This window comes from Gymnoscopelus microlampas (assembly GCF_963454915.1).
Source record: "Gymnoscopelus microlampas genome assembly, chromosome: 7".
NCBI lineage: Eukaryota > Metazoa > Chordata > Actinopteri > Myctophiformes > Myctophidae > Gymnoscopelus > Gymnoscopelus microlampas.
The window spans coordinates 56733490-56752565 of NC_139944.1; the positions used below are offsets into that span (position 1 = coordinate 56733490).

The window sequence follows — 19076 nt, forward strand, 5'->3', positions numbered from 1 at the left end:
TAAGTTAGCTCAGGCATTGCAGAGGAAGGCATTTCTCTCTACACACCGACCGACCGACTGACTGGCCGGCCGGCCGATCACTTTCCCGTCTCTCCTTCATCACACATGTAGGTTTAGCCTCACAGCCCCTCCCCTCCCCTCCCCTCCCCTCCTCTCCTCTCCTCTTCAGAGCTGCTGGTCTCCGTAGAGTCTGTCCATCTCTTTACGTTTTGTCATCAGCAGCAGCAGCAGCAGCAGCCCGGCTTCTCTGTGGAACACGTTAACCAGCCTGACATAACGGCTTTCTGCACTGTGTGGTGCTGAAACGGACAGCTCCGGTATTGTGTGTGTGTGGTGCTGAAACGGACAGCTCCGGTATTGTGTGTGTGTGGTGCTGAAACGGACTGCTCCGGTATTGTGTGTGTGTAGTGCTGAAACGGACAGCTCCGGTATTGTGTGTGTGGTGCTGAAACGGACAGCTCCGGTATTGTGTGTGTGTGTGTGTGTGTGTGTGTGTGTGGTGCTGAAACAGACAGAAACACAACGCGTTGTGTTTCATTGGACTCGGTGCTGCTGCTGCAATCTGCTCGAGTTTTCAGAAAACCATTAAACGCCATCAGTTAGATTAGCTGCTCAATAACGGGACCCTTATGGATTAAAATGGATTTCACTGTGACGCGAACGGCTGCCTTCTTTTTTCTTTTTCTTTTTTTAAGGCTATAGGTTTGTGCCTGTGATTGTCTGCTGATACTAAAGCCTTAAGACTTACTCCCACTGATTAAATGGACATGAGATGATGTGAGTAGAGCCTGCTCATGCTTTTTTTCCTCCTCCTCCTCCTTCTCTTTAGAGTCGAATGCTGTTACGTGTTGAAGTTGTCATTGATGTAGCATTCGGCTCATTATAACCTGTAAGTGCATTCATACTGGAGCGGTTTCTGTATGTCAGCAACCAGATGCTTCTTTTTGGGAGGTTTTATTTTTTTTCCTCTGCAGGCTAAAAACAATCCATGTTTGTCCTAGTTGTTTGTTTCATCACATTTAGTGGTTGTGTGTGTGTGTGTGTGTGTGTGTGTGTGTGTGTGTGTGTGTGTGTGTGTGTGTGTGTGTGTGTGTGTGTGTGTGTGTGTGTGTGTGTGTGTGTGTGTGTGTGTGTGTGTGTGTGTGTCCTGGAACGTGTCGCACTATGCCTCCTCTCCTCCACACACAGCTCTCCTCTCTCTGCCGTTTGCATCGCGTTCGAATCACCTTGAAAACAGATCAATGTAGAGACAGAGTATGTACGTTCATCCACTGGAAGGAGACTTAGAGGTTGAGCTCAGGTCGGGTTACTTGACCTCCTCCTGGTTCATCTATCTATGCGGGTTAGAGGAGGAGGAGGAGAAGAAGAGGGGGAGGAGGCTGTAGGGTGTTGTATGGATCCTCTCTGGTGTTCTTCTACTTTCATATCCTGTCCTACTGACTGTGTAGGGCAGTGGTAGAAGAAGTACTCAGATATTAAAAGTAGTAATACCACAATATAAAACATGTTCTGTGACACAAGTAAAAGGCCTGTGTTCAAAATGTTAATCGAGTAAAAGTACAAACGTATTGGCATCAAAGTACTAAAATGTTTGAAAATAGCCGATCTACAAGCTCACAACGCGTCACATCACGACGCGTTGTGAGCTTGTAGATCTGCTATTTCAAATAGCCTAGGTATAAAATAGGGCTAAAGTGGTTAATGTATGTTTTATAATATCATCATTTATATCTGAAAAGTAACTAACTAAAGCTTTCAAGTAATTGGAGTGGAGTAAAAGAACAATATTTGCCTCTGAGATGTAGTGGAGTAAAGTAACAAAATATATTTACTCAAGTACTGTACTTATAAGTAAAATGTTTAGGTATGTTTTACTTTACTGGAGTATTTCCAGTTTTCAGTACTTTTACTTCTACTCCATTACATCTCAGAGGCAAATATCATACTTTTACTCCACTACAATTATATGAAACCTTTAGTTATTAGTTACTTTGTAGATTTCGATTAATATTACAAAACATACATTAACCACTTCAGCTCTATATACATTTTGTCTATTTTCAAAATATTTTTTACATTGTATACATTTGAAAACTTGTGAAACGGAACATTCTGCATAATGAGTACTTTTACTTTTGGTACATTTATATACCATCACTTTTGTACTTTTACTCAAGTAAATTTAGAATTCCAGACTTTTAGTTGTAACAAGTATTTCTGCATTGCAGTATTGATACTTTTACTTAAGTACGCACGCACGCACGCACGCACGCACGCACAGAGATACAGTATGTTGAGATGATGACCTCTGGGGTCACCGTGCTCACAGTCCAGGGAAGCCCAGGAGCTGTATTGTATCTCTGAGCGTGTGCAAAGCGTGTAACCAAATGTAACCAAATGTAACTTAGCGTGTGACCAATTGTATCCAATCCAAATGTATCTCTTAGTGTGTACACGTGTAACCAAATGGACCCATAAGGGTCCATTTGGTTACACGTGTACACACTCAGAGATACATTAGAATCAAGAGAATCCTCTTCATCGTCACCTCACAGGTTTACAGGTATAAAACAGTGAGATTAGTTTTCGTGCATCAAAGCTCCATCGTTTCTGATTGTTTCTAGAAAGACAAAGATTAACACTCAGGATTTTACCAATGGTGGAAAAAGTACTTACTTACTTAAGTAAAAGTATCAACACTTCAATATGGAAATGCTCTGTTTCAAGTAAAAGTCCGGAATTCAAAACGTACTTGAGTAAAAGTACTCATTATGCAGAATGGACCATTTCAAATGTGTAATAAATCATTTGAAAATAGCAGATCTACAAGCTCACAACGTGTTGCGATGTGTCACGTTGTGAGCTTGTATATCTGCTATTTTCAAATGGCCTGGGCCTGGGCATTGTTCACATAAAAGTATGATTTTATTTTAAATCTTTGAGGTTGAAAGACAGAGACAGACAAAAACACTGTCTGTCTGTCTGTCTGTCTGTCTGTCTGTCTGTCTACTGTCTCATAGACAGTGATGTCAGGACAGGCAAACGTCAGTGAAAACATTATGAGTTTAACTGGACAGAGGGTTCAGTGATCTGTCTGGTCATTGTGTTGAGAGATGCTGCACAGAGTGGCCTCCATGACGGTGATGACATTGTGTTGACACAAAGCAGTGCTGTAAGCAGACAGTCCTTCATGGGAACTAATCTTATAGTCCACTATGTCAATCTCCTCACATCTCTAACCCATTTATAATGTACTGTAGGCGTTTGGCACAGTGGATCTCAACCTTTTCAGGCTGTGACCCCCCAACATAATCATATTTGAACTGGGGACCCCCCCAAAATAATCATATCTCAACCGGGGACCCCCCAAAATAATCATATTTGAACTGGGGACCCCCCCAAAATAATCATATCTCAACCGGGGACCCCCAAAATAATCATATTTGAACTGGGGACCCCCCCAAAATAATCATATTTGAACTGGGGACCCCCCAACATAATCATATTTGAACTGGGGACCCCCCCAAATAATCATATTTGAGTTGAGGCATTACATTTAGTTTGACTCAGTTAAGGATAATTATGGATAATTCCTTTTAACAGGTCGTTCATGAAAGTCCTTGAGGTCTTGTTTCCAATGAGAACCTGTGAGCAATTAGGGGTTAAGAGTCTTGCTCAGGGACAAATTTCATTTCATCGACACATATGCTGACCTGGCCTGGAATTGAACCTGGGGCAACCAGGGCCTCTGGCTCCCTAGGCGGGCTCACTAACCACTCAGCTATGGCCGCCCCCTTATGAAAATAGCCGATCTACAAGGTCGCAACGCCTCGCAACGCCAGGCGTTGTGAGCTTGTAGATCTGCTATTTTCAAATAGCCTATAAGTAATAAGGATATAGAGGGCTGAAGTGGTTCATGCATGTGTTGTAATAATAATCAAAATCTACAGAGTAACTAACTAAAGTTCTCAAATAATTGTAGTGGAGTAGAAGTACAATATTTTCCTATGAGATGTAGTGGAGTAGAAGTAAAAGTATTGAAAATTGGAAATACTCCAGTAAAGATTCCTCAAAAGTGTACTTATGTACAGTACTTGAGTAAATGTACCTAGTTACTTTACACCACTGTTCATATGTATCTTTATATTTCTTTGCATCATTGTAATTCTGTGTTTCCACTCAATGATGTATGAGTATGAGTGTGTGTCATACTGACTCATGTCATTGACCACTGATTACTGATTACTGATTACTGATTATCACCACAAGCTGTGCCTCTTCTGACTAATCATTATGCTCAATGCTGATTGGTTGATCCTGACCCAGTGGGGTGTATATAGGAAGTCAGAATGTTTGTTAGAGTCATGTCTTCCTGGTGAAGGTTAGGGTTAGGTAACCTGCTGTCTGACCCAAACAAGCTTTAATAAATCATACTATACGTGTACCTGGCAAGCAGTGGTGGAAAGTAACTTAAGTACATTCACTTTACATTCAAGTACAGTACTTAAGTACAATTTTGAGGTATTTTTTTTTACTTTACTGGAGTATTTCCAATTTTCAGTACTTTTACTTCTACTCCACTACATCTCAGAGGCAAATATTGTACTTTTACTCCACTACAATTATTTGGAAACTTTAGTTACTAGTTACTTTGTAGATTTTGATCATTATTACAAAACCTATTAACCACTTCAGCCCTATATACATTTCGGCCATTTGAAAATAGCCGATCTACAAGCTCACAATGCGTGGCGATGCGACACATTGTGAGCTTGTAGATCGTCTATTTTCAAAAGATTTTCATACATTTGAAAACTTGTGAAATGGGGACATTCTGCATACTGAGTACTTTTACTTTGGCTGCTTTAAATACATTTTTATACCAGTACTTTTACTCAAGTAAATCTTTAATTCTGGACTTTTACTTACAGAGTATTTATACATTACAGTATTGATACTTTTACTTGGGTAAAACATATTTGAGTGCTTTTTCCCACCAATGCACTAAGGACCTGCTTTTAGCCTTTCAATCCGGGTTTGACAAAGTCCTGTATCAATATGATACAGCTTTAAAATCGGACTACTTCCACCTTTGGCCCATATATCTGACCATGTCTCTCTCTCTCTCTCTCTCTCTCTCTCTCTCTCTCTCTCTCTCTCTCTCTCTCTCTCTCTCTCTCTCTCTCTCTCTCTCTCTCTCTCTCTCTCTCTCTCTCTCTCTCTCTCTCCCCCTCTCTCTCTCTCTCTCCCTCCCCCTCTCTCTCTCTCTCTCCCTCCCCCCCCTCTCTCTCTCTCTCTCTCTCTCTCTCTCTCTCTCTCTCTCTCTCTCTCTCTCTCTCTCTCTCTCTCTCCCTCCCCTCTCTCTCTCCCTCAGATCTCCATTGATGTCAGGGATGGAAAACAACAAATAAAGACAGAGGAAGAAGGGACACAAAGCTCCATGCTTAGGAGGATGAAAACATGGCTGCCCCAAAACATATTATACCTCCCGGACCCGACAACTTCAAGTACTTCACGCCAGAGTCGCTCGCCAACATCGAGAAGCGCATCAAGGAGGAGAAGAACAAGCCTATCCCCAAGCCCCGGTCGGACAGCAGCCACCGCGACACCACCGAGGAGGATGAGATCGAGCCCAACTGCGACCTGGAGGCTGGGAAGGGCCTGCCGTTCATCTACGGCGAGATCCCTCCCGGCATGACGGCCACGCCCCTAGAGGACCTGGACCCGTACTACGAGAATAAAAAAGTGAGTCGGATCCCCCGTCCGTCCGGCCGTCCGGCATGTGACTGACGCGGGTTTTTAAGATTTTAAACCATTTTGATTCCCTATTACAGCAGTCGTTCTCAAAGTGGGGTCCGGGGGACTTCCCTCAAGGGGTCCTTGAGCGAGTTCCAGGGGGTCCCCAGCTAAAATGAGGGATAGTTAGGAGCCAAATGGACCCGTGTGGGTCTGTAACTGTGAGAGTGTACAAATGGAACCAAATGGGTCCATTTGTACACTCTAAAAGTTTAGAGTGAAAACAACAACTAACATTGATTTTACAATATAAATTGTGGTTCCAGAGTTAGAAACGTCATTAAATGGGGGTCCGTAGGTCTAATGCATGTCAAACTGGGGGTCCTTGAAATAAAAATGGTTGAAAATCACTGCTATAGGCATAACAATCTTCTCTTATGGGGGTCCCTGGCTTATCTTTTCCAATAGGGGTCCGCGGGCTATTAAGTGTCAATTTGGGGGTCCTTGACATGAAAAAGTTACAGAACCACTGCCTTAAAGGGACAGTTCACCCCATGGAGACATGATTTTTTTAGTTTGTGTCTCATTCCTATAAGCCAATAATTTGATGATCGACAGCGTTCCGGTAGGAGACACAAAGAGTCTCCTTTGTGTCTCCTACCGGATACAGTGCATAGGCATCATTATTATTATCATCAAATTATTGTCTTAGGAATGAGACAAAAACTAAAAACTCTGTGAATTCAAGTCTCCATGGGATGACTAATCCATAGAAAAAAAGTCATTTTAGGGGTGAACTATCCCTTTAAGCCATCAAGACCGGGAACGCATCTGTGTAATTTTTTAAGATAAAAAAAAAATAGCAGATCTACAAGCTTGTATACAGTGTGAATATATTTTTTTATCGTGAAAATTTGTGCAATTTGGCCGATTCTACAAATGTCAAAACAGTTTTTTGAAAATAAACTTATGTTGCAATATCAGTGGTTCTGAAACCTTTTCATGTCGGACCCCCAAAATGATATGTATTTGGCCACGGACCCCCATCTCAGAAAATTTTGATCCAGGGACCCCCCAGAAGCAAAGATTTGAATTACAAATGTATTATGTATTATTATCCCTGCTTCTGGTTCACATTTCATATTGCCAAATGTAGACTGTGTGATATGTTTGATATGTATGTTTGATATTATCACAATTTAACAATTTGATGAAAATATGAAATATTTTATTTTGCTAGTTGTCGTATGAAGAAGTACATAGGGTTTACTGTAAGTGGTTGAGAAATATAATATCATTTTTAGAATGCCAATCTGTTCATTCTAACAGAGATGCTGTCCTTGAATGGTCATATTCTATAATTAAGCACTTATAGTCATATTCTATAATTATGCACTTATACAGGGACGTGCACTGATAGACTCTAGGTAGTGCTAGAGCACCTGCCCTTTGCCCTCTTGACCAGAAGTGCCCTTTTGAAAAAAAGAAAAAAAAAAACGTGTTTTTTTTTTTCAGTTTACAGCAGGGGTCTTCAACAGGGGGTCCGGGACCCCTAGGGGGTCCTCAGAGTTACTACAGGGGGTCCGCCAAATCTTTATGTGATTATGATTTGTCTTTTTACCATAACCACTCGAAACCTAGCATCCCTTTTCTGAGGAGAACTTTAGCCAAAAATAGCCGATCTACAAGTGGGCTTGTAGATCGGCTATTTTTGGCAAAGAGGTATAGGTGTAGAGGGAAAAAAGAGCAGACCAAGTCAACAAAAAAAAGTATAATTTACTTGAGCACCTGCCCCTCAAAATGTCTGTGCACGCCACTGGACAGCATCAATGGTATTGTTGAGCTAAGAGAATAAAGTAGTGATAATACACCTTGAAACAAGCTCCTAATGACAGAAACAGCAGCTTTGTTACAAGACCCCCGGCTGTGAAGTTAACCCTCTGTGGTCCAAACACAACTAGATACTGTAGATCATAAATCATTTTGAACAGCTTGGTATTCTAAAACTTTTATTATAGAAAATGTCTCCCTTCTCAGTGTTTAGTTTGTCTAACCCTGACTATATGACTAAGACACATGTCATCATCACGTAGCTTCACTAGAATCACTGACTCACTATACTGTAGTATGTGTGTGTGTGTGTGTGTGTGTGTGTGTGTGTGTGTGTGTGTGTGTGTGTGTGTGTGTGTGTGTGTGTGTGTGTGTGTGTGTGTGTGTGTGTGTGTGTGTGTGTGTGTGTGTGTGTGTGTGTGTGTGCATATCTATATATCTATATCTATACACACACACACACACACACACACACACACACACACACACACACACACACACACACACACACACATATGTAGGGAGGTGGCTATTTTGTTGTGCAACACTGCAGGCCAGCTCTGGAATGCAGTGCTCATATCCTACATAGTACTTTTCTGCAGTGTGTTGATTCATGTTGTGTTGATCCACTTTACTGTACTGTAGAGGTACTAGTGTGTGGGGGGGGGGGTGGGAGAGGGAGAGAGAGAGAGAGAGAGGGAGAGAGAGATGGCCTTTAGAATGCCTTGCCTCTCGAGTGGTCTTGCTAATTGAATCCTCTGCTGACTTGAAAGTCTACGTGCAGATTGTGTGGATCCTTTTCTGTGGAACCAGACTGTCTGCGTGCTTATTTAGCTGATATGTTTCTTTTTATGTTTTATGTTTGAGACCATCAGCGCAAATGGCTGTGCGTGCGTGTGTGTGTGCGTATGTGTGTGTGCGTGTGCGTGTGCGTGTGCGTGTGCGCGTGCGCGTGCGCGTGCGCGCGTGTGTGTGCGCGTGTGCGCGTGTACTTGACGATGAATTCCTGGTAAAAGTGGTGAAGCTTTGAAAAGACGATCAACCCTTTGTATTTACATCTAGAATAATGTCCTGAATCTGATGTTTTCATGAGATGTTTGGCGTTTGGCATCAGTGTCAAAACTGAAAGATTTGCTATTTTCAAATGGCCAAAAATGTGTATAGCATTGGTTCTCAAAGTGGTGTCCGGGGACCCCCAGGGGTCCTTGAGGGAGTTCCAGGGGGTCCCCAGCTAAATGATACATTAGGCACCAAATGGACCCTTATGGGTCTGTAACTCTGAGAGTGTACAAATGGAACCAAATGGACCCTAACGGGTCCATTTGGTTCCATTTGTACGCTCTCTGAGTTAAATTAACATAGATTTTACACTATAAATTGCGGTCCAAGTGATAGAAATGCCATTAAATGGGGGTCTGTAGCCTTAATGCATGTCAAACTGGGGGTCCTTGAAATTAAAATGGTTGAGAATCACTGCTAGAGCCGTAACAAATCTTCTCTTATGGGGGTCCCTGGCATATCTTTTGAAATGAGGGTCCGCGGGCTAATAAGTGTCAATTTGGGGGTCCTTGACATGAAAAAGTTTGAGAACCACTGGTATATAGGGCTGAAGTGGTTAATGTATGTTTTGTAATGATAATCAAAATCTACAAAGTAACTAATAACTAAAGTTTTCAAATAATCGTAGTGGAGTAAAAGTACAATATTTGGTTCTGAGATGTAGTGGAGTAGAAGTGAAATTATTGAAGATTGGAAATACTCAAATAAAGTAAAAAAAAATAGCTCATAAGTATACTTAAGAACAGTACTACTTTACTTTGTTTATTTATAAGGTTTTTGGGATGATATGAATGTATTGATTTTGCTGTGCAAAATGTATAAATAAATGTTATTTTATGTTAAGTTTTGCACCTGACAAATAACCCAAAGTATTAAAAAAAACTAAAACTAACACTAAATCCAATAAAAAAACTAACTAAAACTATTAGCATTTTCAAAAATAAAAACTAATAAAAACTAGCAGATCCGCTCTGATTAAAACTGATTAAAACTGATTTAGAAAAAGAAAAAGAAACTAAAACTAAACTATAATGAAAAATCCCAAACTATTATAACCTTAATTGTCCCAAACACAGCAGACAGCACCCTGTCTGTCTCACTGGATCCCAGTGAGACAGACAGCACCCTGTCTGTCTCACTGGGATCCAGTGAGACAGACAGGGTGCTGTATGTCTCTGGGATCCAGCGTGTCACTAATGGAGTAGCCTCCATCTCCAGGCTTTTATTGTTTAGTTTTGCTAAAGAAATAAAAGCCTGGAGCAGCGCGTGGGTGTACCCGGTACAGGAAGTGTTTCATTTCCCCAACCAACCAGAGTGCAGTGGGCGTCGCTCCTAATGTTGTGTTGACGGGGCGGGGGCTGACGGACAGATCGGTGAACCAATGGGATCACACGCATTCTCTCGTCGGGGATGTTAAACCCCGCCCCTCTACTAGGCCAGATATGGGACTGGCTGGTGCAGTCTACTAATCGAGTGGATCATGTGATCCACAGTGATCTATTGATCCATAGTGATCTATTGATCACCAGTGATCTATTGATCCATAGTGATCTATTGATCCATAGTGATCTATTGATCACCAGTGATCTATTGATCACCAGTGATCTATTGATCCATAGTGATCTATTGATCCATAGTGATCTATTGATCACCAGTGATCTATTGATCACCAGTGATCTATTGATCCACAGTGATCTATTGATCACCAGAAGGTTCTCTTTCTCCTCCTCTCGTCCCTTTGGCCTCGTTGCCCTGTCCTCATCTCCGAGGAGAAAAGCGTCGGTGGATAAAGTCCTCAAATGTTCTACTTAAGTAAAAGTATCAATACTGCAACAGAGAAATACTCTGTTATGAGTAAAAGTCCGGAATTCAAAATGTACTCGCCAAAAGTAGAAAGTACTCGTTATGCAGAATGTCCCATTTCACACGTTTTCAAATGTTTTTATTTTGAAAATAGCAGATCTACAAGCTCACAATGTGTCGCATCGCGACGCATCGTGAGCTATTGGCTATCGGCTATTTTCAAATGGCTGAAATGTACGTAGGACTGAAGTGATTAATGTGTGTTTTGTAATAATAATAATCAAAATCTATAAAGTAACTAGTAACTAAAGTTTTCAAATAAATGTAGTGGAGTAAAAGCACAATATTTGGACCCGAGGTGTAGTGGAGTAGAATTAAAAGTATTGGATATTGGAAATAATCAAGTAAAGTACAACTACCTAAAGAGTATTCAGACTATGGTCCCGGGTGCGCACCCCGGACCACATGGCAGATGTTGTGATAGTGTGAACGTGGCGTACCGTTCCCCGTAACGCATCACCGCACCGTACCCGAAACCACCTGGGGAGGTAGTCTCGGGTCCGATTGCTGCGCACTCGGGAACGGAACGCTGCAATGTGAATCCACCCGTACCAAGAGAAGGAAGTGGACTGCTAATCAGATATCATTCATGTATTTTTTATAACTACACATTATTTTAGCTGGGTTATACCTTCTCATAGTTCTACTTGAATGTTGACAAGAAATACGTGTGTTTGAGTAGCGCACGCTGCCACTAGGATAAATATAACAAGGATTAGTCTGTGACATCACTGATAAAATACCAAGGATGCGTCTGTGACGTCACTATCATATGAACAGAGACGGCGTTACATTTCGAGGTTTCAGACTAGACCAGCGCGCACACACTGCTTTGGTTGTGTATTGTTGATCTGTTATTACTATAACTCAAGACAACGTCAGGAACACAGTCAAACTTTATTATTCACTCTACACTCTGACAAGTGACTTTTCTTCTGTGAATGACATTCTCTACCTCCCAAAGCCCCATAGTCCACAGCGCCCCCATGAGGCACATAAGTACCATTACTGTTGAATGAAGTATACTCGGGTGCGGAAGAATCTTGGCCAATGTGAATGCTGGCCAGCTGGGAGAGGCCGATCTTACTCGGGAATGGTTCGAATCAATCGGACCCAGTCTGAATCCACCCTTAAGTACAATAGCCTACTTGAGTAAATGTACTCCACCACTGGTTTTACTGGACAATTCCTTTTTATAGCATCCAAACACAAAATATGCAGTAAACAAATCGGGTTGATTGAAAAAGATAATAATAATAATATCAGAGAGCCACGTGTCACATGACTGATTATGTGAGCATGAGGAGTTCAAGAGGTCATAGAGCAAAAAAAATAACTGTGTTCTATTTAAATGTCTGTTGTCTCTGCAACGGGGTTGATGGTTCCACTCCAATCCCAGTCCAAATAACCCTCAGCATAGTTCAGTCGGCTCCCAGTCCAAAGAGTGTACGAATGGAACGGTTCCATTTGTACATTCCTTGGACTTAGATTTAGAGATTTGTGTGTGCGCGTGCGCGTGTGCGTGCGTGTGCGCGCGTGTGTGTGTGTGTGTGTGTGTGCGTGTGCGCGTGCGTGCGTGTGCGCGTGCGTGCGTGTGTGTGTGTGTGTGTGTGTGTGTGTGTGTGTGTGTGTGTGCGTGTGTGTGTGTGAGCCGCCCACAATAAATGGCTCAAGGTACAATAATTGGAAAAGGGAATTACCCCGTTAATAGAATTTTGATTGTTTTATTGTCTTTCTGATTGCCTGTCAGAAAGGACAATATGCCATAATGGCCTTTATAGCAGCTTTAACTGCAGAGTTTAGACAATCATAAAGTCTCTCTCAGTTATTTTGTGTTCATACTTTGAGGATTTTGAAGCAAACTGGACAGCAGCCTCACGGTCACATGTTTCATGGTCACATGTTTCATGGTCACATGGTCACATGTTTCATGGTCACATGGTCACATGTTTCATGGTCACGTGGTCACATGTTTCATGGTCACGTGGTCACATGTTTCATGGTCACATGTTTCATGGTCACATGGTCACATGTTTCATGGTCACATGGTCGCATGTTTCATGGTCACATGGTCACATGTTTCATGGTCACATGGTCACATGTTTCATGGTCACATGTTTCATGTTGGTCACATGTTTCATGGTCACATGTTTCATGGTCACATGGTCACATGTTTCATGGTGACCATGGTTCACAGAGTGAAATCAGGAGTGGTCATTTAAAGGGATAGTTCACCCAAATAACGACTCATTGTCTATCGATTACACACCCCATGAAGCCTTTGAGTTCATGGAGATGTTTTTGTCTCATTCCTGAGACAATCATCTGATGACCGGCGTATAGTCTCCGGTAGGAGACACAATGAATGGAGTCTCTTTGCGTCTCCTACCGTAGGCTAGGCCGGTCATCAGATCATAGGTTTATAGGAATGCAACAAAAAACTGAAAGAATCTCCATGAATTCAAGGCTCAATGGGGTGAGTAACGCTCAGAATGTGAGGGCGGAGCTTATTGAACATGATCTCAACTCTTGTTTTCACAGATCTCATTGCTGCTCATGAAAGGACATACTAGCATAGTTTAAAGGTGCAGTCCGTATAGATATTATGTTCTGGTCTCCCAACTCCTTGCTACTGCAGCGTTTTAGAGAGCGTTGCGGCGCTGTGGGCCGACCAGACCATTTCATCACCTTCTTTCAGGAAGAAAAATAAACGTATCCAAAACAAAACTATCTGAAAATATTTTGTGCCAGGCAGGGACCCCCAGAAGCAAAGATTTGGGTTAAAAATGTTCTCTTTGAAAAAAGAATATATTCAAAGATTTGCACACATTGTCAAGATCTTTCAAAAATAGCAGATCTACAAGCTTGTAAGCTATGAGCTTGTATATCTGCTATTTTTGAATAGCCAAAGCTAAGTGGTTAAAATGATTCTGACGCTATGTTAACTAATTTCGCTGGGGACCCCCTGGTACCCCCCCCCCAAGGACCACTGGTGGTCCCTGGACCACTGGTTGAAAACCACTGACTTAGGCCATTAGTTTAGCAAGGTGACGATTTGTAGATAATGAAGGAGCTGCATGGTGTGGACTGGCCTTCAGAGTTAAAGGAACACTCAGGACTTTACAGAGGATCTCAGAGGATCAGGTTTTGTGACCTTTATGAGTGTGTAGTTCAAATAGTTCTCCACCATAAAGAAGGGCTTGTCTTTGTTACATTTCTAATAATAACCTTTTATGAGAACCTTTTTTTAGACGGATGAACAAGTGAAACTGATCTAGATTCCTCTTTCTTGACCTCTTGTGTAAAGTTTAGATCTTTACACAAATCTACATCATTATTATTATTATTATTATTATTATTATTATTATTATTATTATTATTATTATTATTATTATTATTATTTGGATTTGGATTTATAACGCATCTTCTATAGGTTCTGATAAAGCCAATTCTTCAATTTGATGAAGCATGCACACACACATGTTTGCTCTCTCTCTCTCTCTCTCTCTCTCTCTCTCTCTCTCTCTCTCTCTCTCTCTCTCTCTCTCTCTCTCATATAATGGAAGGATCACCAGCTATCAGTCACTTCCAAAGACTGATAGTTTGTATAAGTGGGAGGTTTGCATCACATTCAGCAACACTGTTGTGTCGACATGCCAATGACTGACAGTGAGTAACTCATTCACTGCCAGATATAAACAAATAAATAAATCACCCAGTCCAAAAGATTTCCTTATCTTTTCAACTAGTCACAGAATATTTATCTCCAGTATGATCCATCTCCCGACCGTCGCTAATCACGAAGGATTTCACTGTGCTTCCACAAAAAAAGAGGGAAAAAAACCCCTGCAATTCCGTTGCAGTGTGTTGTAGTGTGTTGTAGTGTGTTGCAGTGTGTTGCAGTGTGTTTGGTGGAGACTAGTCTCGCGTGGCCAGACTGTTGCCTCCCACAATTTTCAAATGTTTCCGGTCATACAGTCTGTAGCCTCGATCTCCAAGCTTTCATTTTTTTAGTTTTGCTAAAAAATAAAAGCCTGGACCAGCGAGCCGGTGTACCCGGTTTATAGGAAGTGTTTCATTTCCCCAACCAACCAGAGTGCAGTGGGCGTCGCTCCATATGTTGTGTTGACGGGGGGGCGGAGGCTGACGGACAGATCGGTGAACCAATGGGATCAGGCGCATTCTCTCCGCGCTGATTTTAAACCCGCCCCCTCTATACAGGAAAGCAGGAAGGCTAGTGCAGCCTCTACTCTGAAGCTCTGATCATGATTAAAACATAAAGCGCATGTGAAGCCTCCTCCCCACTTCCGTTTCGTCTTTACAGTCGCACAAATGTATCCTAATATAAATCAAAAATCATATAAGCACATATAGCTTGCAGCAGCAAGCTATATGTGCTTATATGATTTTTGAAAGATAAATATGTTTTTTGTAAAGATAAAGATATTTTTTAAATGTATTTTCGTGAGTGGAAGAGCCAGCTTCCTCTCTGGGATGTGGGGAGGTGTAGATCCAGACTCTGGGATGTGGGGAGGTGTAGATCCAGACTCTGGGATGTGGGGAGGTGTAGATGTGGGGAGGTGTAGATCCAGACTCTGTGCAGCATTTCAGAGATTGTGTTGAGAGACCAGATGGAGAGTCACCTTAAGTCACCCTCTCTCTCACTGTCCCTTTACCTCGCTGTCCTTTGAGAGATTTGCATGTTCACTTAACGCTCTGCAAAGCCTCAGATGTAGCATTGTGCTGTATGTACATCAACTACACCGCTTCCTTCATTCCTTCCTTTTTTCTACACACACACACACACACACACACACACACACACACACACACACACACACACACACACACACACACACACACACACACACACACACACACACACACACACACACACACACACACACAGACACCCATAGATGTCAGTGAGTTTGTACGTGCACGCTTGTGTGCGTGCGTGCCTGCATGCATGTGTGTGTGAGTGGAAGCATATTGCCTCTGTCTGGGCGTCCAAAAAACTGTTAATTTTCACGATGGAAATTCAAAAAACAGCAAAAGGAGCAGATCTACAAGCTCAAAAGAAGTCGCTTCGCGCCGCGTTTCAAGCTTTCAGATCTGCTATTTTTGATGCTCTACAACAGGGGTTTTCAACCGGTGGTCCGGGGACTACCAGTGGTCCTTGATGGGGTTCCAGGGTCCCCAGACAAATTAATAGTTAGCAACCAAATTGACCCTTATATGTCTGTAACTCTGAGAGTGTACAAATGGAACCAAATGGACCCTAACGGGTCCATTTGGTTCCATTTGTACACTCTCAGAGTTAAATGAACACTGATGATGGTGTGATACAGTGTAGATTGGGACCCCCAATAAACCTAAATGGTTGAGTCCCTGGCATATCTTTTCAAATGGGGGTCCCTGGGCTAATATTTGTCAATTTGGGGGTCCTTGATGCGAAAAAGGTTGAAAACCACTGCCCTACAACAACGATGTATCATGCATATCTGTGAGTGTGCGTTCCTGTCAGTTTATCACGAAACCTGATCTTAGCACTCGTGCATCAAAGAGAGGAAGGGGGCGGGGTTGGGGTTGGGGTTGGGGCGGGGGGTGGGGGGTGGGGTGGGGTGGGGGGTTGGTTGCAGCGGTTAAAGCAGAGAAATGCAGCGATGTGCAGTTTCCTGTTTCGCTGCATTTCAAAACGTCCAGAGGGACCAAGCCTCTAAAAGCCAGCGTTGCCACAGAGCGTCTACATTAAAGCTCACAATGCGTCGCAACCCACTGGCGTAAAGTAACATTAAGTACATTTACTCAACTACTGTACTTATAAGTACGATTTGGAGGTATTTTTACTTTACTGGAGTATGTCCAATTTTCAATACTTTTACTTGTACTCCACTACATCTAAGAGGCACATATTGTACTTTTACTCCACTACAATTATTTGAAAACTTGAGTTACTTTGTATATTTTGATTAAAAAACATACATTAACCACTTCAGCCCTATATAGACTTCGGCCATTTGAAAATAGCCGATCTACAAGCTCGTAATGTAGATCTGCTATTTTCAAAAGATTTGTATACATTTTATATATTTGAAAACCTGTGAAATGGGACATTATGCATAATTAGTATTTGATTGTCTTTTTGTGCTTTAAAATTTGGTTTGGCTCCATTTGGTTCCATTTGTACACTCTCACAGTTAAATGAACACTGATGATAATGATACAGTGTAGATTGGGACCCCCAAGAAATCTAAATGGTTGAGTCCCTGGCATATCTTTTCAAATGGGGGTCCCTGGGCTATAATATTTGTCAATTTGGGGGTCCTTGATGCGAAAAAGGTTGAAAACCACTGCGTTAAGCTACTCCTAATCAGCTGATATACTCATATCACTCATAGGGCTGATCACGTGTTTAATAAAAGCAAAATGGCTGCCGTGTGAATACGGTCAACAAGCAGAGGAATGATGCTGCTGTAGCATTCATGAAGACACGCCCCTCTGGGGATAGGAGCTTCAATACATTATGCACCGCCTGTCTGTCTGTCTGTCTGTCTGTCTGTCTGTCTGTCTGTCTGTCTGTCTGTCTGTCTGTCTCTCTCTGTGTGTCTCTCTCTCTCTCTCTCTCTCTCTCTCTCTCTCTCTCTCTCTCTCTCTCTCTCTCTCTCTCTCTCTCTCTCTCTCTCCAGGGTGTAGTAAATTAGAGCGAGGGCCAGGCTTTAGTGCTCTGTCTGAGTCCTCAGTGTGTGATGACACAGCATCCTGGAGAGGAGAGGGAGGGGAGGGAGGGGGAGGGGAGAGGGGGAGGGTAGAGAACAGAAGAGTTGGCTCCTCTCAGACATACAGATTTTGGAAGAGCACCCGTACCGTATGGTAGGGGTGAAAGTGCATGCGTGTGCGTGTGCGTGTGCGTGTGCGTGTGCGCGTGTGTGCGCGTGCGCGTGTGCGTGTGTGCGTGTGCGTGCGTGCGCGTGTGCGTGTGTGTGTGACCACTTTCAACCCAGTGTCCCTTATTTTACATGTTCTAATATATTAGATCTAAAAGCTCACAACGTGGAAGAAATGATTTGATATGCAAAACATGTTTCATGAATGAAGTGAATTAGTAATATATCTGCTGGTTAACCAGCCTCAGCCTCTCTCTCTCTCTCTCTCTCTCTCTCTCTCTCTCTCTCTGTATTTTACATTGTATTGATTAAGATGTAAATAATATATTATTCCCCACTAGTCCTATTTCACACGTTCATAATGTATACAAATCTTTTGAAAATAGTCTCTACATCTACAAGCTCATAATGCGTCGCAAATGGCCGAAATATATATATATATACATGTAGGGCTGAAGTGGTTAATGTATCTTTTGTAATAATAATCTAAATCTGCAAAGTAACGAGTATCTAAAGCTGTCAAGTCATTGTAGTGGAGTAAAAGTACAATATTTGCCTCTGAGAAGTAGTGGGGTAAAAGTAAAAGTATTGAAAATGGGAAATACTCCATTAAGTAAAAAATCCTCTAAAGTGTACTTAAGGTATTTGAGTACATGTACTTAGCTACATTACACCACTGGATGGTTGCCTGTTTGAAATGGTTGCTATTCTGACACACTGTTTTTGAAGTAAATGTAATTTAAATGGTAAATGGTGCATTTATATAGCGCTTTTCATTGATTGTGCCATTAACCCATTCATACACCGATGGCGGAGGAAACCATGCAAGGCACCAACCTGCTCATCAGGAGCAATTAGGGGTTCAGTGTCTTGCTCAATGACACTTCCACACTAACTCTAGGGGGGTCCCCCAGCCTGGGATCGAACTGGGAACCCTGCGGTTTTCCAGTTCACTCTACCCGGCCACTCTACCTCTGAGCCACTGCCTCCCTTATGGAGGTGAGAGGTGGATCATCTCATAACATACATACTACAGTATGAAGGGGAGGGATATACTAGGCTGTAATATAGAGTAAACAGGTTCTGTTTAGAAATGGGGTCCATGTGGTCATGTGGTCCTGAATGTCCCCTGCAGAATTAATAGAAGGTCTACCGTTTGTTTAAAGACGGCGTGCCGTGATTTTCAGTGATCCCCCCCCCCCTAAAACATGATCATCAGGTATTATGGTTATACTAGGAGGAAGATTTGAAGAAAAAAAAAGTGTACAGAAAGTGTTAAAATTATGTTTTTATGTGGACACGCCTCCAGTTCGTTAAAGGAGAATTCCGGTCATTTTAGCTTGTATGTTTGATGTGTCGCTAATCACTCACCAACATACAAAGGAGCGTTGAATAATTCCAGATCTGCCCCTGTCGTCCATTCTGCAGACCCCTTGCAGCGGCATAATGGGAGAGTGTGTATGACTGAAAATCGCCTATTTTAACAAATGCAAAGTCTGTTTTTTTTCTCCTAGTACTCATTGTGGAGTCTCATGATACTCAAACACGCGTTGGATGTCGCGCTGAATGTACCGTTCGTGCAGAAAGTCATGACGCTGGTTGCTTGTTTCTCTCCCAGAACCTGGCGTCTAGGAGAGAAACAAGCAACCAGCGTCATCTCGTTCTGCATTAGCGTTAGCTTGTGACGGACAGTCATTTTAT

The 19076-nt window shown here is 42.3% G+C and overlaps 1 protein-coding gene across 4 annotated transcripts in view; it reads left to right on the forward strand.

The window, feature by feature from the left end:
- Positions 1-5460: 5460 nt before the first annotated feature.
- Positions 5461-19076, forward strand: part of LOC311049006 (sodium channel protein type 8 subunit alpha-like) — a gene marked incomplete at both ends in the record, with an annotated part of 93235 nt that continues 79619 nt past the window's right edge. For all 4 annotated transcript variants that reach the window (XM_084062426.1, XM_084062428.1, XM_084062425.1 and 1 more), the window contains one exon: positions 5461-5745. In XM_084062426.1, the coding sequence (XP_083918552.1) occupies positions 5461-5745 (285 nt within the window). The remainder of the gene's footprint in view (positions 5746-19076) is intronic.